This window comes from Podarcis gaigeae (assembly GCF_964106915.1).
Source record: "Podarcis gaigeae genome assembly, chromosome: 1".
NCBI lineage: Eukaryota > Metazoa > Chordata > Lepidosauria > Squamata > Lacertidae > Podarcis > Podarcis gaigeae.
This window is the reverse complement of record NC_139678.1, coordinates 12,334,338-12,360,033: the sequence shown is the minus strand read 5'-3', so window position 1 is coordinate 12,360,033 and position 25,696 is coordinate 12,334,338. Positions and strand designations below refer to the sequence as shown.

General features: G+C 46.4%; 2 protein-coding genes across 2 annotated transcripts in view; one reads left to right on the top strand and one right to left on the bottom strand.

Moving 5' to 3' along the window:
• The window catches only part of AKT1 (AKT serine/threonine kinase 1), a 115,794-nt gene extending 99,937 nt beyond the window's left edge, over positions 1-15,857 (top strand). Inside the window, exons 10-14 of the mRNA XM_083735941.1 lie at positions 1,810-1,938; positions 8,668-8,882; positions 10,079-10,166; positions 12,168-12,270; positions 13,751-15,857. Coding sequence (XP_083592067.1) covers positions 1,810-1,938; positions 8,668-8,882; positions 10,079-10,166; positions 12,168-12,270; positions 13,751-13,830 — 615 coding nt within the window. The 3' untranslated portion in view covers positions 13,831-15,857. The remainder of the gene's footprint in view (positions 1-1,809; positions 1,939-8,667; positions 8,883-10,078; positions 10,167-12,167; positions 12,271-13,750) is intronic.
• On the bottom strand, positions 15,747-24,377 carry SIVA1 (SIVA1 apoptosis inducing factor). Its single transcript, XM_083738633.1, has 5 exons — positions 24,065-24,377; positions 19,798-19,989; positions 18,938-19,094; positions 16,263-17,848; positions 15,747-16,022 (listed from the first exon to the last, which is right to left on the bottom strand). Exons 1-4 carry the CDS (start codon positions 24,180-24,182, stop codon positions 17,791-17,793), a joined length of 525 nt encoding a protein of 174 aa, XP_083594759.1. The 5' UTR covers positions 24,183-24,377; the 3' UTR covers positions 15,747-16,022; positions 16,263-17,790.
• Positions 24,378-25,696: the final 1,319 nt, after the last annotated feature.

Genomic DNA, 25,696 nt, shown 5'->3' with positions numbered 1-25,696 from the left:
ATTGGGGGCATGAATATATATATTGCCTGCTTAAATAAATGAATTAAAAGGGTCCCTCTCTTCCCCTCCCTCCCAGCTGCCTTCCTTTTCTGTGTGTGTGTTTGTTTCCCACCTGGTAACGCTGTGCAAATTTTTTCCTGGAAGACAGACAACACCTGAGTTATTCATGCATTGCCATTGGTGGCCATGGATACTTTTCGCCAGCTTTGGAAATAAGCGCTGAAGAGGAGGCAGGCCCACCCGCCGCTCTGCTTGCCCTGCTGCTGTTTTCCCCACTTTCCCTTCTCCGTACCTCTGCCATCTAACCACTCTCAGGTGCTGGGACTGCCCAGGAGGATGGAGGTGTGCAAGCAACCTCTGTGGCAGTTCCCCTGGTTTAATGCACAACACGGTCTCTCTGCCGGCTGCACAGGAGCAAACAGAGCTCAGTGGTGAAGCTCGTTGCTTTGCATAGAGAAAACCCCCAGCTCCTGTCCTGCAGGCAGAATGATCAAGAAGCAGGTAGAAGCAGCCATAGCTCAGTGGCAGGACATCTGTTCTGCATGCAGAAGGTTGCAGGCCCAGGACCCACCCACCCTGGGCATCTGATGCACTCCGGTCCTGCTTTAGGGCTTTTGTGTTGGGCCATCTGTTTGGCCACTGTGGACTAGATGAGCCTGTGGCCTGATCAGGGGGTCTGTGTGTGATTCTCGCCTCCCCGTGCTGTTTTCCTGTGGATAATCCCCTCTTCCTCCCAATCACTGGCGTTCTCCCCATAAGAGAAAACAAGTGCCGTATTTTTCGCTCTATAAGACGCACTTTTTCCCTCCAAAAATGTAAGGGGAAATGTGTGTGCGTCTTATGGCGCGAATGCAGGCTGCGCAGCTATCCCAGAAGCCAGAACAGCGAGAGGGATCACTGCGCAGCGAAAGCAGCAATCCCTCTTGCTGTTCTGGCTCCTGGGATTCAGAATATTTTTTTCCTTGTTTTCCTCCTCCAAAAACTGGTCTGGTGCGTCTTATAGAGTGAAAAATACGGTATGTCATACATATTTTTGCAGTGGGGCAAAGAGCAGTTTTGGAGAACGATCTGTGTTGAGAAAAGGATGTAGGGCCAAAACATTAGTCCTTCCCATCTCTGCTTTAGTCCTAAACTAAGCTGGGCAACTGTGTCTGCTTTTTGCAGAGATTCAGAGAGAGGAGAGGTCTTCTCCTGAAGGATTTCCTTTGCCTGTCCAGTTTGTCCCTAAAAGTGTAAGCTAGGGAGCCTCCTGGTCCGGACTGGCTCACCCACAGGCTTCAGCTGACCTTCCCCATGCAGCCACTATTCTCTCTGCCTTGGGCTCCCAGCTGTCAACAATAATGAGGAATTTTACGGGCTACCTGACAAGGCTGTTACATGGATTTTCTCAATAATGTGTTGTGCATCACACTGAACACTCAAAAATAACTTCAGAAATCCTTATTACTACTATTATTGTTATTAGCTCAAAAGCCTATTCAGCTCAGTTCAAAGGGAGCCATAACAGGTGCCCAGGTCCGCTTGTTTTCTTTCTCCCTCCCCATCCCTTTTTCCTTTTGTGTTGTGTCTTTCTGATTGTAATCCTCAGGGCAGGAGCTATCTTGTTGTGTAAGCCATTTTGGGAGTCTTTTCAGCTGAAGAGCAGGGTGATCATGCTTTAAATAAATAAACAACAATGGGAAGGCAGTGAGAAGGGAGAAACTTCTTTTTTAAAAAATGGGCAATTTTGTAAAAAAGAAGAAGATTCTGCACTGACTATTCAAATGATTGACTTGTTCCTCTCTCTTTAAATTTGATTTTTCATTTAAGTTGGAAAACTTGATGCTGGATAAAGACGGGCACGTAAAAATAACAGACTTTGGGCTCTGCAAAGAAGGGATCAAAGACGGAGCAACGATGAAGACTTTCTGTGGCACCCCGGAATACCTTGCGCCAGAGGTACTCTTCATGCAGCCCTTGATTGTATCATCACAAGCAACGCTTCCTGTAACAGAAAATAGAGCAGTTCATAAGGCATCATGTGGGGGCTCCTCGTTTATGGGATACTCTCCCCAGGGACGCTCTCCTGGTACCTATCTTTGGGCAACAGGCTAAAACATTCCTCTTCTCCCAGGTCTTTGGCTAATTAAACAATCTATGGCCTTTTAAACAGGGAAGGGATTGTTTTTGTTGCTATTATGATACGTGTTTTTGTGTTGTGAACTGTGATCTTTGGATAAAGGGCTGTATAGCAATGTAAATAATAGTAGTAGTAGTAGTAATAATAATAATAATTAATAATAGAGACTGTTGGCCAATGCTAGCAAACCACTTGCTGAAGCACCCCCCCCCCATTTTAGCAGGCCACTCACCTGTCAATCATGGGGTGTCATAATGATCCTGATAAGGATCTGGCCCGTGAAGCCAAAAATGTCCCCCACAGTATGTTCCCCATAACCCAGGAGTCAGCAACCTTTTCCAGCCTTGGGTCGGACTATTTTTTTTTGGGGGGGGGGGTATAAACGAATTCCTATGCCCCACAAATAACCCAGAGATGCATTTTAAATAAAAGCACACATTCCACTCATGTAAAAACACCAGGCGGACCCCACAAATAACCCAGAGATGCATTTTAAATAAAAGGACACATTCTACTCGTGTAAAAACACGCTGATTCCCGGACTGTCCGTGGGCCGGATTGAGAAGGCGATTGGGCCACATCCGGCCCCCGGGGCTTAGGTTGCCTATCCCTGCCATAACCCAACACCCTGACCACTTCACTGGTTCCCTAAACCTGCCATGAGGGCAGAAACACAATGTGGGGGTGTTGAGACAATGACTGAGATGTACGGGAAGTGACTTGAGCTATCTCGAGAGTGCTAGGGACGGTTGTTGCTTTCCGTCTCGGACACAGTCTTTGTCCTCCGGTTTGCAGTGTGTGCGTGTGCGTTAGGTTCTGCACGGTCCTTTTTGCCACCCAGCGGGGCGGTTTAGCATTTGAGCAATCCGGAGAGCGTCTGTGAGTGAGCGGGTTCCTTGCGTCGGTGAAGCTGCTCGCCCTTTCTTAAAAGAGAAAAGGAGCAGTGCTGCTGGCATCCCGGTCATCTGTTTGTAATCGGAGCCCGGCCTCGGAGCCTGTTTGTACAGTTGCTGCATAGTTGTTTTAGGGTCACGCTGGAATTTGGGACATAGATGGCAGCGGCCGGCTTTGATGTTCCTGGTGCATCGGTCGCCGAGGTGTTTACAGCTGTTGTGCCTTCTCTTGTAAATTCCACCCGTGCAGCTGTTCAGAGCTGTTGGCTCCCAACCTGACTAGCCACTTATTTTAAGTGAAATGACCTTTTTTATCCTCTGGCCTTCTGCTCACCCCCCACCTACTATTATAAATCGTGGCTGGAAAATAATTCCTTAAATACGAATAGAAAGGTGTTGTTTTTGATGGTGTTGGCATCCATCTGACTCCGGAGATAATGGAGGAGTGAGCCTTTGGGGGGTGAGGTCCAGCCATTGTGGGGTTGCAGAGACCGCTATGGGAGAGACATATTTCAGTGGGGCAGATGAGGGCGTCTGGAGAATGGCCCCACTATGCTTCAGGGGTGCCAGAACTCGGTTTCAGTGAGTTCCGGCTGGGGGGAAAAGCCTTGGTCTCAGGAGACATTGCAGGAGTGCACCTTTGCAGGTGAAGTCAAACTGTTGGACGGTTGCAACGCCTGCTGTGAATGTAGAGGCTGATAGGGGGAGACATGTTTTGTTGCAGCAGGGGCAGATGGAAGCACCCAGTGGTGCTGCTGCAGATACACTCCAAATACAGACGTTCTGAACCACAGGGATACCAAAGAAGGATGTTAAAAACATCGGAAGGGCCAGTTCTAGCTCTTGATTAAAGAAGGCGTAGACTTGCAGCAAAGCAGCCTGCCAGGTCTCCCAGCCTTTACAGACCCTGGACAGAGACCGCAGCAAGGAGATGGCTTTTCCTGTATACGCAAAGCAGCACACGTCAATTTGTCTTGAGACTTCCCATCCCTTCACCTCCCCAGATGAGGGCATAGGTGGCAGATACCCAAGTCTTAACAGATAGCTCCCCTTTCTGGGCTTAGAGCCCAGCACCCAAAGCCCACAGATAAGGATTTAACATCAACTCAAACCAATTTGCTTACATCAAAGCAAATGAATGTAGATATATGAGAGTCCACTGCTGCAACAACTACCAGCTAATTGTGGGGTTCTCTTGACTACCAAGTTGGCGTTTGCAGAGCTTCCTAACATCTCAGCTTTGGTTCAACACCAAATTTTTTAACGTGTAGAATAGCATTGTTATATGGCGTGATCTCTTGTGATCAGAAACTTTCCTCCTCCTCCTCCTGTTGTTATTTATTGCATTTATATACCACCTTTCCTCCAAGGAACTCAGGGTGGCTAATAATAATAATAATAATAATAATAATAATAATAATAATAATAATAAATTTTTATTTATACCTCGCCCTCCCTAGCCCAGGGAGCAGCTAACACCAAGTATAAAACAATTGATTAAAATACAACTTAAAAACAAGATTAAAATACAACATTAAAGTTGTAGATATAGTTCTCCTCCTCCTCCTTGTATCTTCACAACACCCCTGTGAGGTAGGTTAGGCTGAGAGTGAGTGACTGACCCAAGTTCACCTGGTGAACTCCACAAAAAAGAGAGCAGCCTTCCTCTCTTCTCCTCTCACTGCACAGCTCAGTTGGTAGACTATGAGACTCTTAATCTCAGGGTCAAGGGTCCGAGCCCGACAATGGGCCAATGATTCCTGCATGGATGACCTGGGATAGCTCAGTGGTTAGAGCATGAGGCTCTTAATCTCAGGGTTGTGGGTTCTAGTCCCATAATTGGGCAAAAGATTCCTGCTTTGCACGGGGCTGGACTAGATGACCCTCATGGTCCCTTCCAGCTTTACAATTCTGCGATTCTGTGAATCTCCCGCGATAGCAAAGTCTCTGCTCTTGTTTGCAGCTGCTCCAAGGGGGCCTTGAGAAGTGTGAACAGAAAGTGCTGTCGGGAAAGGGCACCTCTGCATTGTCACACAGTCCCGCGTGCAAAGCCCCCCCCCCCCCCGTGCCCCCGCCCTTGTCCCGGTTGCTCGTAAAGGATGATGAGGCTGGCTCCTGGAATCCTGGCAGACGAGGCAGCTGTGTTGGTCTTCTACATATATGGGGGCAGCTGCAGAGCCAGCTGTCGCTTGGTGCGAATCATACGGCAAGAGGCAGGCTGTAAATAGACCTGCGTGGGGTAATCCAATACCTGGCAGCCTCTGGCTTTTTGCTGCAGGCCGACTTCCAGCTTCCAGTGTCCTACCCCCACCCCCACCCCTCCTCAGACCAGAGGACTAAGCAGTTAGCAGGCTCTAGACCCGCAGGGGTGTCCACAGTTTTTCCAAAGAGGGCCAGATTTGATGAAGTGAACATGCGTGAGGGCCGACCAGAGCTGTTGAGACTTTTTTTAGGATTGAGGTTTTTTTAATGAGTTTACCTCAAGGTTGCTGAGCTTTTTTTTAGGATTGAAATTGTTGAGCTTTTGGGGGGACTTTTCCCCTCACAGTTGCTGAGATTTTTGATTTTTTTTTAAGGATTTAACCCCAGGAAATAAACTGCCACAGGGGCTGGGATGATCTGACCGGCAGGCCACGTTAGGCCCCCGAAATGGACTTTGGACATGAGTCTAAAGGGATGGGAGGGAGAAGCAGGGAGAAGAGCAAACTCTCTGATGTTCGGTTTTTCTCTCTCTTCATCATCGTTCAGCTCTCTCCACGATCTCTGTGCTTAAGGAAGGCACTTCAGTAGACCTTAGGCATGACCAGCTTGCTTTTCTGAGTTGTAAGGCTAGTTCCATAAAGCAGGGCAGAATAATTTGGATTGCTGCAGAGGTTTAAAGCTTCTAACCCTCTTGCTTTTAAGTAGTTCTGTGTGTCGGTTTGTTTATTGCACACCTCTCCGACTTTTCCTCCTAGGAGCTCAGCGTGGTTGGTCCTTCCCATTTTATCTCCACAACAACCCTGAGAGGTAGGCTCCAGCTGAGAGGCAGTGACAGACCCAGGGTCTCACCCAGTGAACATCACGGCCGAGTTGAGAATTGAATTGAACATCTGGAGGACCGAAGGTTCCTCACCCCAGACATTTTAAAATGGCACTATTCTGATATGAAGAGGGCATTGAAAAGACAGGCTTCCTTTATTTTTATACAGTGGCACCTCAGGTTACAGACTCCGCTAACCTAGAAGTAGTACCTCGGGTTAAGAACTTTTCCTCAGGATGAGAACAGAAATTGCGCGCCAGCAGCACGACGGCAACAGGAGGCCCCATTAGCTAAAGTGGTACCTCAGGTTAAGAACGGACCTCCGGAACGAATTAAGTTCGTAACCAGAGGTACCACTGTATTGTATTTTTTGTAATTCCCGTGTTGTGGGGAGGTTGACTAATTCCATCCGTCTACATGACTATTTGTACTTGGTTTTTACATTCATAAAACACCTTCTGCCAGTGCTCTCAGGGTGGTTTAAAAGAAAGAGGTATTCCATAAAATTACATGATGGTTAAAATGTCCAGGTACAAGGAGAGCGAACCAAGTGGCGCTCACTGTCTCTCTTTTGAGATGCAGCCTGGTGGAAAGGCTCATAGCAGAAGCGCTTCTGGGTGAGGGAGGCCAAATTGCGGTTGTTCTTGGCCAGCCTTTTAAACAGAGGAACATGAACTGCCTTAACAGCAAGAGTGTTAGAACTGTAGAAACCTCTGCAGCAATCCTGCTGCGCAATTTATTGCACGGTGCATATCGGTAGCAATAACAATAAGGCAGTCGTTCTTAGGGGGTTGGGAGCATGTTGTGAGTTTGCACCCTCTGTTGTTTCACTGCACACCCCACTGCGCTCACCCCTTCCCCTGTAATTCCTCCCCCAGCTAAACACACAAAGTTTTTAAACTGATCTTCATAACACTTGATCTCTGCTGTTTGTTTTTGATCATCCGCATGTCTCTCTTTGTGTAGGGTAGGGGAGAGGGGTACTTTTCCTAACTCTGCTGTGAGATGTTGTTTCTTTATGCTGGGTATTGTAACTGTATTTGTGATCCTCTGCCCCGCCCCCCAGTGTTGAAACCTCATAGATTTTTATTTTTGTTTCAGATGGGTGGAATTTGCAAGACAATTTCTAACGAAGTTCTTAGCCTGCATTTAAAAACAAACCCGTTAAGAGTTCCCAGTTGTGTGTGGGGGGGCACAACTGTCAACAGAATAGTTAAAGGTCTGGGGGAGTTTTGGAGAGCTTTCACATCTCTGGCCAGTTGGGTTAAAATGCTCTCAATTGCCATTATGATGATGGAATTTGTCACGGCTTTGAAGTACAGTGGTACCTCGGGTTACATACGCTTCAGGTTACATACGCTTCAGGTTACACACTCCGCTAACCCAGAAAAAGTGTTTCAGGTTAAGAACTTTGCTTCAGGATAAGAACAGAAATCGGGCGGTGCAACAGCAGCAGGAGGCCCCATTAGCTAAAGTAGTGCTTCTGGTTAAGAACAGTTTCAGGTTAAGTACGGACCTCCGGAATGAATTAAGTACTTAACCCAAGGTACCACTGTACTTCAGTAATTCTTTTGTATGATGGCAACAGTAAATCCCTTCATTGGATGCAAAACAATCTCCATTTCTATACGTATTCCTGTGCATCTACCCATATTTTAAATACTGGCTTCATGGTCCATCATGATAAACCCTTTCATCCATTTCTTGTCCCATTAGAATAACCTCTTTTTGCATATGCGTAAACATACGGACTGCCTTGGGTACCAGGTTTCTGTTACGCCCCTATAGATGCTGTTGGCCTCAAACTCCCATTACTCCCAGGCAGCATGTCCAGAGATCAGGAATGATGGAAGCTTATAGAATCATAGAATTCTAGAGTTAGAAGGGATCCCAAGGGTCATCTAGTCCAACCCCCTGCAATGTAGGAATCTCCATTAAAGCATCCATGGCAGATGGCCATCCAACCTCTGCTTAAAAACCTCCAAGGAAGGAGAGTCCACCACGTCCCGAGGGAGACCATTCCACTGTCAAACAGCTCTTTCCCATAAAAAAAGTTCTTCCTGGTGTTTAGTCAGAATCTCCTTTATTGTAACTCAAAGCCATTGGTTCAGATCCTACCCTCCAGAGCAGGAAAAAACAAGCCTGCTCCATCTTCCATGTGACAGCCCTTTAGATATTTGAAGATGGCTATCACCTCTCCTCTTTTCCCAGGCTAAACATGCCCAACCAATCCTTAGAAGGCTTGGTTTCCAGACCCTTGGTCATCTTGGTTGCCCTCCTCTGCTTGTCAACTTCCTCCTTAAATTGTGGTGCCCAGAATTGGACACAGTATTCCAAGTGTGGTACCTGACCAAGGTAGAATAGAATGGTACTATTGCTTCCCTTGATCTGAACACTAGAATAGCACTAGCCTTTTTTTGCTGCTGCCTCACTCTGTGGACAGGTTAAGCTTGTGTCTTACTAAGACCCCATGGGAGATGGGGAGAAGGTTCCTCATCCCTGGCCTAATTGGATGCTGGGCAGGAAACAAAAGGCCAGCAGGCTGTTACAGAACAGGAATTTTTTCCTTCTGCTTATCTGACCCATGGATGAGTTAGACTCGCCATTGACATAAAGCTCTGGCCTTCTTGCAGGTGCTGGAGGACAACGACTACGGCCGTGCGGTGGATTGGTGGGGCTTAGGAGTCGTCATGTACGAAATGATGTGCGGTCGGCTCCCTTTCTACAACCAGGACCACGAGAAGCTCTTCGAGCTCATTCTCAGCGAAGAGATCCGGTTCCCACGCACGCTATCGCCCGAAGCAAAGTCGCTTCTGTCGGGCTTGCTGAAGAAGGATCCGAAGCAAAGGTGAGGCTTTGGCATTTCTGGTCTTCCGATGCAGGCGACTCCTAAACCCCTAAACTAGGTGCGTCTTATGGTCTGGTGCGTCTTAGAGAGCAAAAAATACGGTATCATCCCAAACTGGTTTGAAGTCCATATCGTGATATCGGCATCGTAATTTCTGACATGGCGATGTATCGCGAATCACATGGTGGGTGTGCTATGCAAAAATCACAGTGTGGGGGAAGCCAGCTGATGATGCCTCTCTCGATTCCTGTAGCCCCTGTTAACTCCGCCAGCTCAGCTCTCCCCGGCCTCATGCAGGGGGCAGCGAATCACAAGAGCAGGCACCAGCAAAAATCACAGTGCGGGGAAAACCGTGAAGCCAGCCGATGCCCCTTCATAGCTCCATCCTTATTTCAGACTCCAGGGTGGTTGATATGTCGTGATGCTGAAAACCAGATACCGCCCAGCCGTACTAGATGGGCCATTGTGCTCTTTGTTCTCCTGTGCTCTCCTGCTGTCAGTCGGTTCTAGTGCTGTAATTTCCTGGATTGTTTAAGTCAGAGTTCCCCTTTGTGCCTAGAGCATCCTCTAAAATGAGCAGTGAAACGCCTTGTGTGTCATCCCAGTGTCCGAATGTGGGAAAATGGAACATCACAGAGCAAGTAAAGATTACAAAGCGTTTCTTCCTTTCCCCCCACCCACCCAAATTCCCAATCTGGAGACTACACTGCAGTTCAGGGTGATTATTTGACCTGGTTTCAAAGCTGTTGAATGTTTTTCTGTGAAATGCATGCTTAAGGTTTTTTGTTTGTTTGTTTTAGGCAAGCCTGTCCAGGCATGTAGTTATTGATGTGTTTTATCCTTTTCTCGCTGTTCATTTTAATTCTTTTTAAATGCATTTGAATTGCTTTTAACTGATAATTTTAATAACATCGTTTAAACTATTTTGAAGTTTTTATTACCGGCTTTTTTATTAGAGGTTTACTAGAGGGTTATTCCGAGGTGGTATATAAATTTTGTTAAATAAATAAGTGGCGCAATCAGCATTCAAGGTCGCGCAGGGCCTACTTGGTAGAGGCACCATCCACACACTTCTGCATCGTCACTTAGCAACGAGTCATTTTCGCAAAGGCCAAATGAGCACCATTATAAAACCGCGTATAAACACAAGACGTTTGCACCGTGCTAAAGTGGCGCTGGTATTTTTCTCCCCACAGGTTAGGTGGTGGACAGGATGACGCCAAGGAGATTATGCAACACAAATTTTTTGCTGGCATCGTATGGCAAGATGTCTATGAAAAAAAGGTATTCAGAGTTCTGCATGTTGGAAGATGTGATTTGTTGGTGCTTCACAGCTGGAGGCAGTAATGTAAACCAGGGATTGGGAACCGTAGGACGGTCCCCCTCCCCCTTCCTCATAACCCATGGCTTTGCTAGTGTGGCTCTCTGCCACCCTCTAGTGTTCAACACCCACACAAGTTTATAGCTGTTAGTCAATCAAAATGGGCTCTTTTTTGGCTCACAAATGGGCTTTTTTGGCTCATCTAGTGACGGCTGTTGGATTCAGCGGCCTTGAGGATGGTTCCTTGATTAACATTTCACTGAACGTTGCTGTCAGAATGGACGTTTCCAAGTATCATGCCATTCAGGTTAATTAAAAAGGCCTTGTGCAATCAGATGGGAAAGATGGTTTACAGTTGCATTTGCCCCGTGTGTGTCAGCATCTTCCTCCTGTCCCTGTTCAGAGCCCATAAAACTTCCCAGAGCCTATCCTGCTTCCCTTGTCTCCAAACAGAAGGGGTGAGACAGGTTCAGTGAGTGCCAGCCATGCCCTCATTTACCTCCATTTCCGCTATGCATCTCTTTTAAAAAACTGGCTCCATGTCTTGTTGCATTTTTTGAATGTTTCACATGGAATTTGAACACTTTAATAGCTTAAGTCTATCTACTATTTCCCCTGGTCGCTGCCCTGCAGGAGTTTTCGCACTGCGGTGCCGTAGTGTTAAAAGACCAATCTTTCTGCATCTTTACATAGCATGCTTCAGGTTGAAGCCTTAATATTTTTCGCAGCAGCCCATTCTAGCAGACCAGAATAGTTTTGCAACGGACTGTTCTCTCCGCTGCCGCCACCCCCAACTCCACGTTCACGCAAGAACTCCTAGGAGTGCAGCTGCATTGCTTGCACTTGGGAAAGGCCTTTGCTCAACTTCCTGGGCGCCAGTAGTCTCCCGTGTAGGTAACCTGCGACGCACCGTGGAACCAAAATTTCAGCTGTCCTCCTGGTTGATGCCTCGTCATTATGAATTCAGATCAAGCCTTGCTGGCTCTCAGGTTGCGTTGGGAAGTGGTCCAGCATTTTTATGAGTACGGAAAGTACTCTTATTCCATGCAGGCACGCACAATCAACAGAATTATAATGGCAGAATTCCCTCTCCCGCCCCCCAAGAACCCCCCCCCATTGACCTTTTCTTAACACATAATAGTTGTGCTCCAGCTTTATCTTCTTCTGCATAGGCTTCTTCTCTTTTTGCCCATCTGATGCCAATGGGCAATACTGTTTTGATCATGGGGTGGCTGACCAGTGGCCCTCCGGACGTCGCTGAACTACAACTCCCATCAGCCCCAGCCAGCATGGCTAGTGCTCAAGAGAGGATGGGGGTTGTAGCACGGCAATGTTGGAGGTTCTCTATCCCTGCCAGCCCCCACTAGCCCTAGGCGGTACTACCACTGGAGAGGCACAATGTTGTTTGACTCCAGCTCCCATCAGCCCCTGCCAACATGGCCAGTGGTCAGGGATGATGGGAGTTGTAGTCCGGAAGGCACCACATTGGCTACTCTTGGCTTAGCATTATGCCATAAATGGATCCGTGTGGCCTGCTCTGGGACATAGCAGTGTTATGTGAGCAGGTGGTTATATATAAACTAGTTCTGCTGTTTTCTAAAACTGGCAGTATAATCACTTGCCTTTTTGCCCCTAAATCGTGCGCATCATAACCTTGTTTCCCATCGCTTCGGATTGTGAATTAAAACATAGACGTATTTAAATTGGTCAGCATCAAGCTTTAAGGTCCATTTGTCTTTTCTGTGGGGGTCCTGAGCTCTTAAACGACCCACCCATTCTCTCAATTTCAGTACACTAGGCAATCATTTAGAAAGTGGGTGAAAAGCCAGATCAGGTGCCAGAACTACATTATGCTAAGTGAAATCAGCAGTTAGCCATTTTAAAAGGAGCGAAACCACACACACACACCCGCCGATGGTAGGGTGGTAAATTTTGATGGTTTTTCCCCTCTTCCTTTCTTCCAGCTCATACCACCATTTAAACCGCAGGTGACATCTGAAACGGACACGCGCTACTTTGATGAAGAATTCACAGCACAGATGATCACTATCACCCCTCCTGATCAAGGTAAAAACTGCTGCAGTTGTCAGTATAAAGACTTACCATCACTCAATATCACCAGGTTTGTCTTAATGAATGGATTCAGCCGGTATCTCCCAGAAAGCAAAGACTTAAATCTAGTTCTCTGTAGTTTTATCAAAAGGGTTGGGAACCTCTGGCTTGTAGGCCAATTTCAGCCCACCAGGGGGTCTATGAGGGCTCAACATCAGCCCAGTGGTTGAGAGTGGTTCAGATGTCAACTGGAGGAGAGGAGGAGGATGCTAAATTATGCACATCTTTCCCCGACCAATTACAGATAGGTAGCCGTGTTGGTCTGCCATAGTCAAAACAAAAAAAATTCCTTCCAGTAGCACCTTAAAGACCAACTAAGTTAGTTCTTGGTATGAGCTTTCGTGTGCATGCACACTTCTTCAGATACACGAAAGCTCATACCAAGAACTAACTTAGTTAGTCTTTAAGGTGCTACTGGAAGGAATTTTTTCCCCCGACCAAGTCAGCCATGATTTAACCCCCGCCTCCTTAGCTGAGCAGGATCCCATGCAAACCTGTTCCTGATTCAGGAAGGATATTGCATTGAAATCCCCTACAAAAATAAAGGTTTTTCAACCAGCTCCTGTTTGAACCTCTGGTTTTACGAAGTCCAAATAGGAATGCTGGGCTGGTTGAAAGTCGTTCTGCAGGCTCCCTTCTTTAGACTTCGTTTGGCTTCACCTGCCTGTTCCCAACTCCCATCTGCTCCAGCCAACATGGCCAAGAGCCATGGATGATGGAAGTGCCCTGGGAGGGTCCCCAGTTCCCCATTCCTTCCATTATTCTTGCCTCTCTCTTTCCCCTTCGTTGGCTAGACAACCTGTGTAGACTTAGCTTCTTGAGACAGGGAGCCACAGTGTGTGTTTTGAAGTTACCCGGTAAACTAGGAGTGGACACAAGATAGAACAAGAGCTACTTGGAGATCACTGGGATGTTTGAAGTAGACGGACAAGCGTTTCTGAATCCTAACAATTGCAACCACAAAACTCCTTTTTGCAACTTTATTAGGCTACTAAGGTAAAGAAAGGTTAGGAACATAGGAGGCTGCCTTGGACCAAGTCAAAACATTGGTCCATCTTCCTCAGTGTAGTGAACACTGAATGGCAGCATCTCTCTCAGCTTTCAGGCAAGGGGTCTCTCCTGAGTATGGCACAGATTGGACCTGGGACTTTTCTGCATAAAGCCCCTAACCCGGAGCTAACTCCTGTGTGAAAGGACTGTGAGCTCAGTTTAGTTCAATGATTCCCAGCTCGGAATATGCTCAGAGGACCCTGTTTTTTAATTGTAACACAACACATCTTTTTGCATCTAGCTCTGGTTAGTACGTCTTGGGTAACCAAAACAAACTAAAACAAAGTAGACCCGACAAGTCTGAAGTCTTTAAAGCCTTGCTTGTAAAGCATTGCACGCATTGGTATCTTGGCAGATTAACAGAATGCTTTCTTTCTGCTTCCAGATGACAATATGGATTACGTCGATAGCGAGCGACGACCGCACTTCCCTCAGTTCTCTTACTCGGCCAGCGGAACGGCTTAGTGTTTCATTTATCCATTCACAGGAACCAATCAGACTGCATTTTGGGGACCTTATAATTTCGACGGACACTAGAGATCTCTCTACGATACATGATTTGCAAACTATGTTTGTACTACAGTTTAGTTGAATTTGTAGGAAGCCTCACAGGTTGTGTATTTAAAACAATCCTGATGCATTTTTGAATCGGAATCTCTGAAGCAATTTTGAGGAAGGAAGACAAAGGATCCACTCATAGAGCGCAATTAAAAATGTAAGAAAAAGGCTTTTTCTTCTGAAAAACGACCTTTTTTGGTTTTTAAGAATATGCACCAAAACTGTTTTCTTTCTAGCAGTTTCAGATTTTCCATTATTATTTGGTTTTGGGTTTTTTTTGTGGAAAACTTTATTAAAAAGTTAAAAAAAGAAGAAGTTTAAGGTTTTCAACCTAGCAGCAGCAGTGACCATTTGAGAAAACCTCTTTTTTTAATTTATTGCATACCATTTCATTATGTAAGTAGTGAACCTGCACTCTGAATAATTAGATATATTTAGGATGAGAGACAGATTTAGGTAGTGCAATACAAGCAACAATGCAAAAATAGCCGGAACAAACTCTGGAGATAACAATAGGTTCAGCCGCTATTTGGACAGAAACGAAACAAAAAAATGTCAGCAAAGTTAAGATACTAATTATAGGAATGGCACTAATGGCCTCAATGAGGTAAAATCAGAACTGATAGTTATGCTACCACGCCTTCTTAAAAGACAGTACACAGTTACATATCAAATGGAGCTGTATGGAACTTTATCCATATTTTGCAGTGCACTGGGGGGTAGTCTACTAAAGGCAGCGAGTTTTAATTATTCCATCTGAGTGTATTTATCTAGGTTTAATCTTGCTGAATACCAGCAGATATCCACGGGCATTTTCTCTTGCCATGGGCCACGTTGAAACCAGCAGAAGTCGTACAAGGGTCTTTCTGCACTCATCTTCCCAGACTATATTCTCATTCCAGTTTCCTACTAGCTGTGCCTTGGAGAAACGAGCCAGTTTTACCAACTTCAACTGGGGAAAAACACCCAAACCCAAACGCTTCTTAGTTGCAGAATTGATCAGCAGAGAGAGGGGTGGGCAGGCATGCCTGTATATTAAATGACAAAAGGAAGGGGGGGGGGGAAGAATGCCGACAGCAACCGCACAATATTCTTAAGCAATGAAACACCTTGCCAAACGAGTTGACAAGTCAAATTTCAGGCACCGAAGCCATAGCTTTGTTTGTATATTTATAAAAGGCAGTTCTAAAAATGGGAACGTGAAATGCACGTTGAAATTACTACATCCATGTGTTCCGTCACTTGCTGCAGTGTACATTTTTAATGATTATTTTTAGGGGGGTGGGGAGGAAAGCTCTTGGATCCAGGGGTGGAGAATGTGTGGCCCTTTGGATGCTGCTGTGCTCGCTCTCAGGGGCCGATGAGCATTGCGGTCCAACAACATTCATGCGTCTGCAAGTTCCCCATCCCTGGTGAGGAGGAAGCTCTGCCCTTTGCAGTTGCAGATGGGTGTAAAAAACAACAACACTGGGTGAAACTTCCACATGTTCGAAAAGCGAGCTCTCTTCCCCCATGCCCTGCCCTTTATTATCACTTCGTTTTGCATTTTCACAGAAGCCACCTCATTTTGAATCTGCCGGACGTTTGTAACTAAATTGTCTCTTTGCCTTTTGACACGGGCCAGGATTTCTGAACGCTCGCTTGTGCCGCGAATGAGTTTATTCAGTTGTGGCTTTATGTTCTTTTTAGATATGCTTTTGTTTCTGTTCTCTTATCTGTGCAAAAAAGTTGATTGAATATACTGCAGTTCCTTAACACCTTTTTTTTTTTTAATTTGAAAGGGAATGTACCCTCAAGTTTTCCCTCTACATGAAATCCCATCATTTTGTGTGTTCTTTTTTGTTTGTTTTTTACAACATTCAACTCTAGTATTTTTACTTATGATATGAAAGTTTCCCTCAAAATACTTCAATAAAATGTGCTTTAACAAGTTAGCTCGGGCCTTGCCTTTGGTGGAACAATGCAGACTTTTGAAAGAGCAAAACTCGATGCACCTTTTTCTCTGTGCCTGCTGTGCAATGGATTTGGGAGAGCCTTGCTAAAGGCTGAATTATCAGCCTGCTATAAGAAGGTGGGGCACACAAGCTGTTGCCAAGAAACTACAGTGGTACCTCGGGTTAAGTACTTAATTCGTTCCGGAGGTCCGTACTTAACGTGAAACTGTTCTTAACCTGAAGCACCACTTTACCTAATGGGGCCTCCTGCTGCTGCTGCGCCGCTGGAGCACGATTTCTGTTCTCATCCTGAAACAAAGTTCTTAACCTAAAGCACTATTTCTGGGTTAGCGGAGTCTGTAACCTGAAGCGTACGTAACCTGAAGCATATGTAACCCGAGGTACCACTGTACGGTAGAAAAAGGAGCAGACCGAGGCGTGTGTTTGATTTTACATTATAAGTAAAATATATATACCTGCCATAAAAGTCGGGGTGGGGGTAGGCGAGAGCTCGACCATAATGAGAACTTTGTTTCCAGCAAATACAAAATGGGAAGTGTTTAAGGAGCGTCTCATTAGCAGGTCTTTGTCACAAAGATCCCACGACCAGGAGACTGATCAGGCTTGGTACAGAGATGTGCGAGAAGCCATGCTGCTGAGATCAAGCGAGTGAGTGTGAGAGGAGGAGGGTGGGAAGGGGGAAAGCTGGTCAGGGAAAACAGGGCCGAAGCTTGAGAAAAAAGTCTCTCCAAAGAAAAGCTGCTACAAAGGGTTCACTTGTGCAATAAAATCTGGCTGAGAGCAGCATAAGGGGTTTTTTTAAACACACACGGCAAGCTTTCAGATCCAAAACCTGCTTTACAACAGTGGGTTTTTACTACTTGGACATAAATGTGGCCGCTCTAGCTTGAAATAAAGATACTCTGATAATTAACCAATCCCAAAATGCAGCCTGCTATAACTTGCTCTCCCTCAGCATTTTCTGCCTTGACTTTTTCCTGATGGGTGTCCAATGTGAAACTGATCTTTAAAAGTTCAAAGTACCTAAAGTTTCCTACTTACCTGTTCCCTATGTCATGAACCACCACTTGGCATCATTTATGATATGACTCGTGACCACTTAGTGTAGTATCAGGAGAGTCTACAAGTTTGTGGTTGAGTCTCTTTGAAGGTTATGTGAGCAGGGTTGCTTCAGCTTTTCATGCATACCCAAACACTCTTACTTGGAAGGAAGAGAGTTAAAATAAGTCATATGAGTAGGTTTATAAAAATATATATAAAACAATTGAGATGGCTTATTTCTTTACTGCTAACAAAGCGTTATTTAAGAACTGGGGAATAGAGAGAAACAAACTGAATCTGGACAGTCTGTTTAGAAGTAGTATTGGATGCTGCAAACACGAGATGCTTAAATGATTCAAGCCACCGAAAAAGGAGGTTTTACAGTGAATAGTTTGAATCAAATTCTGACCACCTCAAAGTTTACGGCCACGGGAAGATGCTTTATTCAGTCAGATTACTGGCCCCTGTATTTCACTTTTGTCTACACTGTCTGGCAACAGTTGTCCATTTGTCTCAGCCCTATCTAAAAAAGCCACGGATCGAACCAGACTCCGCATCTGAAGAATGAGCTCTCCCTCGAGTTTCAGCCTTCTATTACGTTGCTTTTCTATGTAATTGAATAAAACTCTTCCGCCTATCAGAACAGATGCCAACAAGGCTAGCCAAATGCACCCTCCATGAGAGATAATATAAAAAGTTTATTCTATTAAAATTAGTTATAGAAATATACACTATTTATAAAGCGGCACCACAATGTCACAGTAGCAAGACGGAGGGCGGGGCGGGAATTGTCCGGCTATTTAAACAAACAAGTTCCTTTACAGATCCTGGAGATAATTATGTCCTTAAAACTTAAGTCATTTCAAGCATTTTAGTCCTCAAACATGGAGCAGCCATTGCAAAGTATTCGCTCGCCAACGTCATTGGACCTAGAAGAAAGAAGGTAAAAGGCAATTCAGTGCATCTTTCGGTTCTGTACAGTTTAGGAAGAGAACACCAGCTCCACCTCTACCACATGCAAGTCGTGAGGCTGAATAAATTAAGCTGTGGGGGAAGCCGAAAAACAAAAGAATCACCTTGCTGGATTAAATCGAGGCCCACACCAGAATAACCTGTACACGCAGGATGTATTTAGCTACGGTGGGAAACTGCTTTAAGAGATGTAGGTGGGCAGGTGTAACCGTGAACTCCTGCAACAAATTAAACAATGGCACAGTTCTCATGCAATGCTAAGCCATACAATGGCTAGGCATGGCTAAACAAAGTGTGTGGATACTCATAGGAACATCATAAGCCTGCTTCACTCCTCCCCTGCTTAGTTCCAGGGAGATCAGCAACAGCAGGAACAGATAGTGTGTGGGTATTTGGAGGCGGGGGGAAATCATTCAAACTCATTCATGCTTACTCATGGTTCAATTTCATGTTGGCTGCAGGAGAGCTTATTTATGTATATTCTTTTCATCCCAAAGCAGCCCAGGCTGGGAAGCCTCCCTATTCGGCCCACGAGGCTGTTGATGCCAAAGCCAAGCCCATCTCTTGCCCTTTACCTGTGGGCCAGGTAAAGAAAGGGATTTTGCACACAGTGCTAATCAGCTGGTTGTCAGTGCTTGCAACGGCCTGTGCCTTTGCTCGCAAGTTTGATTTGCCACACTGTTAAAATAGCCTGGAAGGGCTGGGGACGGCTCACTGGTGGTTGGAAGTGGTTCTCCAGCCCCGCTCCAGGGCATGAGAAAATTTCTGATGCCAATATTTGCAGGGAGTTCTGCTAAGCTAGACTGCCTTTCCCTCTCCTCAATTTTCTTAATTACCTAGGTTCAAACTACAATCCAAGGTTCAAAGGCCACTGCATTTATGACACAATCGGCCAATGCTTCCTTACAGCTTTTGGCATATGTCTCACTCCCAACCAATTTTGCGGGGAATGCTATTACCAACCAGTTTGCTACATTCAGCATGCAGTGTGTCCCAAACCAACTGAAGGAAGTTTTAACTCATGCCTGGTCCGCATGGACACTTACTCTGTAACAGAACACAAGGAGCAAGCAACTACATGGCAACAGCTGCAGAGTTTGCTGCAATTGTGGCATATGTGCCGATCGCACTGAGAGCAAGTTTCTTTGACGTCAACTGTTCTTACGCACGAGGAGCAGGCCGTGGAAACACATTCCGGCAGAGCTGTGTAGAAACATACGGATTGTATGTTAGAATAGATTTCAGCATCAAGTGTCAGAAAAAGCACCCATTTCAGAAAGCAGATGGCAATCTTCAAGCCATCTACGTAGAATTGTAGAGTTGTAAGGGACTCTGAGGATCATCAAGTCCAAGGTTCTGCGATGCCAAAATCTAAACTAGATGGTACATATGGAATCCTATTGAGCTGCTCTGAAGGGAGGAATTGTGCCTGCTGTTCTTCACAGAAATGCCGCAGACCACCTGAATATGCCGTGAGCCTCAGTTTGCTCCCTACGCCACACAAATATCAAGGCTTACAGTTCCTCCCTTCAGAGAAGCCCAACTGGAGCAAGTCAATTGCTCTATACAGTGGTACCTCGGGTTAAGTACTTAATTCATTCCGGAGGTCCACACTTAACCTGAAACTGTTCTTAACCTGAAGCACCACTTTAGCTAATGGGGCCTCCTGCTGCTGCCATGCCGCCGGAGCATGATTTCTGTTCTCATCCTGAAGCAAAGTTCTTAACCTGAGGTAATATTTCTGGGTTAGCGGAGTCTGTAACCTGAAGCGTATGTAACCCGAGGTACCACTGTGCATGCATATCACAGTTACAACCAAACTTAACATTGCAAAGCAATAGAAGAAAAGCAAACAGAAAAAGAATCCCCTGCACCAGGTACTTGACAGCCGGCTACATTTACTTACCTGTTTCTCTTGCACAGGGCTGTAGAAGTTTTCCATCCTGCCCAATTAACATTTGTCCGCTGCAACTAAGCCGAGAGCAAGCTTCTGGTCTGCTTGCAAGCAGCTCTGGAGACTGTGCTGCCACCGTGCTACCATTCCATGTGTTATCCATGTATGCCTGGGCACCCCTGAAGAGCAGCTGTTTCGTTTTCTCTGCAAAAAAGGAGAAGGTGGGAATGGTAACGGAAAACTATCTCGGAACTGGTTTCCCACTCCACTGAATATCATCTTCCCCAAGAAAGAAAGAAGTCTGCTGTATCAAATTATGACATGCTCTCCTACCCAGAAATGGGCTTCCATTTCAGAGGAAAGCAAAGAACAAAGCTGCCCACCTAGTTCAGCAAAGTTTATGGGAGTTGCCCAGACACCAAGGACTGAATCCAGAACCTGGCATGTTCTTAGATGTCACAGTCATGCATGATGATAATCCAAGCAAGTAATAACTACCAGCAGTAAGGATCTTCTCCCAAATTTCTTAAACATTTCCATCCCCTCCCCCAAAGCAATTCAGCAACAGTTTTTAGTTCTGTCAGGAGAGCATTGAGACTCTTGATCACAGGATTGTAGGTTTGAGCCCAACATTAGGCAAAAGTGTCCTGCATTCTTCTTTGGCGACCACTCGTAGCCAAGTAAGATTGTCTTCCAAAGCAGGGTTTTGGCAGCGAGTCCGTAAGTGACTGTGGAGGCCAGTTCTGGATCCACACATTCTTCTACAGAGGGGACATAGGTTTCCGGGTGGGAGTTGATAATGGTGAGGGTTTGCAAAGTATGCCTTCCTCTTAGCACGTTTCTCCCTTTCGTCCTGAGTTTGAGTGTCTTCAAAGCCCATGACACCTTTGGTTTTGACCTTTAAAGCTCTATGCGGACTAGGACCCACGTACCTACGGGACCACCTCTCCTGGTAAGCCCCACGGAGGACCTTAAGGTCCACAAATGACAACAATTTTGAGGTCCCAAGTCACAAGGTGGTTAGGTTGGTCTTAACTAGGACCAGGGCCTTTTCAGTACTGGCCCCAACTTGGTGGAACGCTCTGTCACAAGAGACTAGGGCCCTGCAGGACTTGACATCTTTCCACAGGGCCTGCAAGAGAGAGCTCTTCTGCCTGGCCTTTGGTTTGCACTCAGTCTGACCCTTATGTTTCCCTCCCCTTTATGATTTTGACTTTTAAAATGAGGCTGCGTTTTGAACTGCATTTTAACCTGTATTTTAAATTGTTCTTTTTCTTTTTTCTTATTATGTTTTTACTAAAATTTTATTGGTGCTAGACACCCTGAGCACGGTTCTGGCCAGGGAGGGCAGGGTATTATTATTATTATTATTATTATTATTATTATTATTATTATTTAAAGGCTCCAATTGGAGCACTTGCAGAGTCGTAAATTCAAGTCCAACATTGAGCAAAAGTGTCTTGCATTGCAGAGGGTAGAGGGTAGGACTAGATGATCCTTGTGGTCCCTTCTAACTTTAAAATTCTATGACCACATCATAGGAGGAAAGGAAGGCTGATTCTTTATGCTATCTACAGATCCCTTGCTAGGTTCTGAGAATGTGAAGTAGCTCACAACTTGCCCAGATGGCAACAACCCAAGTAACAGACCCTATTTTCCCAATACTCTATCCCCATCAGAGTTCAATCCCCCATTATGAGAACACCAGTCCACATTTCAGTCACTGCTCATTACTCACAGGATAAAGCACTGACCCCAGATTCCTCTCACACAGGAACAAAAACAAACATATGCAACTCATCTGCACTTTGTATTTTATCAACTTATTATACCACAAACTCTTACGACCACCAGTTGTTACTTAAAGTCAAGGGGTTTTTTTTATGTCCAAGCAACAGCTTATACAGTAATAAGAACCTGATTTCCCAACATGCATTGCATTCTTAGATTTAAACGTGTAATAGATATACCAGCTTTGACATTTAAAGGTTTTTATGTTGCACAGATCCCTGCAGCTGTGTTAGTTGTGGCACAAAGAACACTGTGGCAAAATTAGGGCATAGGAAATGCGGCGTAGGGTGAAAATGAGAGGCAGAGACAGAATATTTGTGTACAGGGAGGGCGGGAGGATATATGCACCTTCCACCAGATGCATGTGCACAAAAGCAAAGCTGTGTGGTTTCACACACAAAAGCACACCAATGTGCGATGTAGATAAAGACGCATGAATAAACATGCAAATAAAAAGAAAGTGAGGTACAATGGAGATCAAACCAAATTAATTAGTAAGGAGCTGGAAATTTTAAAATTACATTGCAGAATCTACCAGGAGAGATCACACTGCAGAATATAACCAGGATTAAAGTTAGAGAGTGCAAGGCAGAGTGGCTCTGCAGCAGGAGTCACCAACTTTGGGGGGACCTTGGGCACCACACACACTTGCAATCAAGTACACAACTTATTCTATTGGTTAAAATAGAATGCTCATTTCAAGCCTAACTTCAAAGTGGAGCGGCAACCACAGCTTTACGGAAATGTTTATTTCTATCCATTTCAATGCATGTGGTTTCCAAAGCAAGGGGAACTAGGCTGTCACAGCCTCCCCAGCAACTGCTTGTGCTTCCTTGACAGGTTAAAGAGAGAAAAAATATATCTCTGCTCCTTTGCTGAGTAGTACTTTAATCCTATTTCCCTCTTGTAAAAAGGCCCTGTTAACAGAACCCGATTCAGCATCCACAGAAGATGCAAGGCAAGCAGCACAATAGCATTACCTAAGGGCTAGTGCCCCCAAGGGAGGATTTTGGGGTAGAAGTCCAGAGCACCAAGGTAGCAGTCAGGAATCTCCCTCCCAAAACACAGCAGAGCTGGTCTGCCATGTGTTTCAACACACAATGCCCATTCCTATCCTAAAGAGGCGAAGGCAGTTAAGAGAAGTCTGGAGTGTAAAAATCGCTGAACTGTACCAGTTGCCGCATCAAGCAGTTGGTCCCTTACCTTTCCCGCCCCGACCTGGCCACAGTGATGCATGCGACTGTCACCTCCAGGCTTGACTACTGTAATTTGCTCTACGCGGGGCTGCCCTTGAAGCTGTCCCAGAAACTCCAGCGGGTGCAGAATGCTGCAGCGAGGCTCCTTACAGGGTCTCTGCCATGGGAGCATATTCACCCAGTGCTTTTCCAGCTGCACTGGCTCCCAGTGGAGTACAGAGTCAGGTTCAAGGTACTGGTTTTGACCTTTAAAGCCCTTCACGGCCTAGGATCCTTGTACCTACGGGACCGCCTCTCCCGGTATGCCCCACGGAGGACCTTAAAGTCCATAAATAGCAACACCCTAGAGGTCCCGGGCCCTAAGGAAGTTAAAATTAGCCTCAACCAGAGCCAGGGCCTTTTCAACTCTGGCTCCGGCCTGGTGGAACGCTCTGCCTCATGAGACCAGGGCCCTGCAGGATCTGATTTCTTTCCGCAGGGCCTGTAAGACAGAGTTGTTCCACCTGGCCTTTGGCTTGGAGCCAATTTGATTCCCTCCCCCTCTTTCTTTTTCCTTTCTCCTCCTGTGATGAGGCTGCATGTTAATTATTTTAATGATGTATTTTTATCTTGTTTTTAAGCTGTATTCATTCAACTCATTTTTATTATTGGTTGTTAGCCACCCTGAGCCCAGCCTTGCCTGGGGAGGGCAGGGTATAAATAAAATGTATTATTATTATTATTACCACTAATTCCTGGGTGCGTGCAGAGTGCTTTCCTTTCATAAGAAAAAGCAGGAAGGTTCAAGGTCAAGCACCTCTATGCTTAGAAATGTTGGGAGGCGGGGGGGGGGAGGTCTCCGCTTCAAGAGAGAACCCACTGATCCCTGGACATGTGCAGAAAGAGAGACCAGGCAGGCTTAATTAGGTTAATTAGGGAGAAGATCTCTTCAAACAACGCCCTCCAGGAAAGAACCACTGCCCCTGGGCATGTGCAGAGTGTTTTCCCTTCAGAAGAAACATACACCAGGCAGGCTTGAGCTGTGTGCTTAGCAAAGGCTGGGAGATGTGGTGACCGAGTTATCTCTTCACACAACTCCCCCTTCCAGAATAAAAGGGGATTTTGCTCCATTCTGCTCCTTCCCCCCCCCCATCCCGCTGAAGCGTCCAGTTCTCGCGAGAGAATGAACTCAGTTCTCGCGAGAGTGAAACACTGGTCAAGCAACGGCGCCCTTGACCAAAGTTTCGTCCTCGCGAGAACACGGCTCCGAGACCCTCCCTCGCGCCCAACCGCCGCCTCCTCCTCCTCCTCACCGAAGACCTCGCGCCGGTAGCGCTCGCCCTGGACGCCCTGGCTCAGCTCCCTCAGCCTCACGCGGGTCTTCAGCTGCACCGGGGAAGAGTCCCCGAACGGGCAGGAGCGCTTCGGCATCCCCTTCCCCTCACGCCACGCGCCCAAGGAGACCAGCGGAACCAAAAGACGACGCCGGCGGGGAAGCGCTTGCTTTTTATGTAGCTGGCTGGGCCCTCCCGCGCGGGAAAACAGCAGCTGCGGCGACGGCGACGCAAAACAAACTTCTTTCGGATCTCGCCGCCACGCACCCCGCCTACTGCAACGTCACGGCGCGTGTCAGCCAATAAGGAAGGACGCAGAGCGGCGTTGAAAGCACAGGTAGGCGGGGCAGTGGGCGGGATTTCTGACAGGGTATGTGGGCGGGGCTCAAAGCAGGGGAACCGTAGCCCTGATGTCACCGCTAGGGGGTGGTGCCGAGGCTCTTCCGTGTAAGGTAAGTCGTACCGTTGCTATATATATATATATATTTGTAAACCGTTTTCTGGCTTTTCTTACGATCAGACGCTGAATAAATGCTTATGGAATTTTCTATTTCATTAATAAAATGAAAAATAAAATAATAAAATAAACATTTCTATTTCATTGGGCTTGGCTTGTTGCGTTGCTGATTTCGTGAGATGTTCATTTAATTAAAGGGCGCAGCTGCGTACAGGTGAGAAGAACCTCACCAAGGAGTTTACTCTTCAAAATGTTGCAGCAAGAAAGTAACTATTCCCAAACGCGGCTTCCTCCTTTCTTAAGCCATCTTCTCCTGCACTTATCTCTTTGTGTGCTTAGAAAACCACACTGTGCCCGTGTGAGCTCATACCTGCCCCTCCTTGCTTTCAAATTAAAAACCTAGATTGAGGTTCCCTTTGCAACCCCTTCTTGAACATACATACCAGGGCAGGGGTAAGGTAAAGGTAAAGGTACCCCTGCCCGTACGGGCCAGTCTTGACAGACTCTGGGGTTGTGCGCCCATCTCACTTAAGAGGCCAGGGGCCAGCGCTGTCCGGAGACACTTCCGGGTCACGTGGCCAGCGTGACATCGCTGCTCTGGCGAGCCAGAGCCGCACACAGAAACGCCGTTTACCTTCCCGCTGGTAAGCGGTCCCTATTTATCTACTTGCACCCGGAGGTGCTTTTGAACTGCTAGGTTGGCAGGCGCTGGGACCGAGCAGCGGGAGCGCACCCCGCCGCAGGGATTCGAACCGCCGACCTTTCGATCGGCAAGTCCTAGGCGCTGAGGCTTTAACCCACAGCGCCACCTGCGTCCCCCTGGTAACTGGTAACTGGCCAGTAAACTGTACGCCTTTGAAAACTATACAGAAACGTCAACTGGTGCAAGGCACAGTAGCTAAATCTGGAATCTCTGCCAGACCTGGGGAGCACTTTGCCCCTCCCAATCTTTATTTATTTTACAATTTTTTTGTGCTTTTTCTTGAATTTTGGGGAACTCGGCAGGGAACACATCGGCATATTTCTTAGGAAACCGGGGGCAGGGGGACTTGAGGCTGGTGCTTTGCCTTCCTCTTGGAAAGGGGTGAGCGTGAGGGGTGTGGGTAGCACAGCATAACCAGGTATTGAGTCAGGTTGTTGGTCTTCACCTGCAA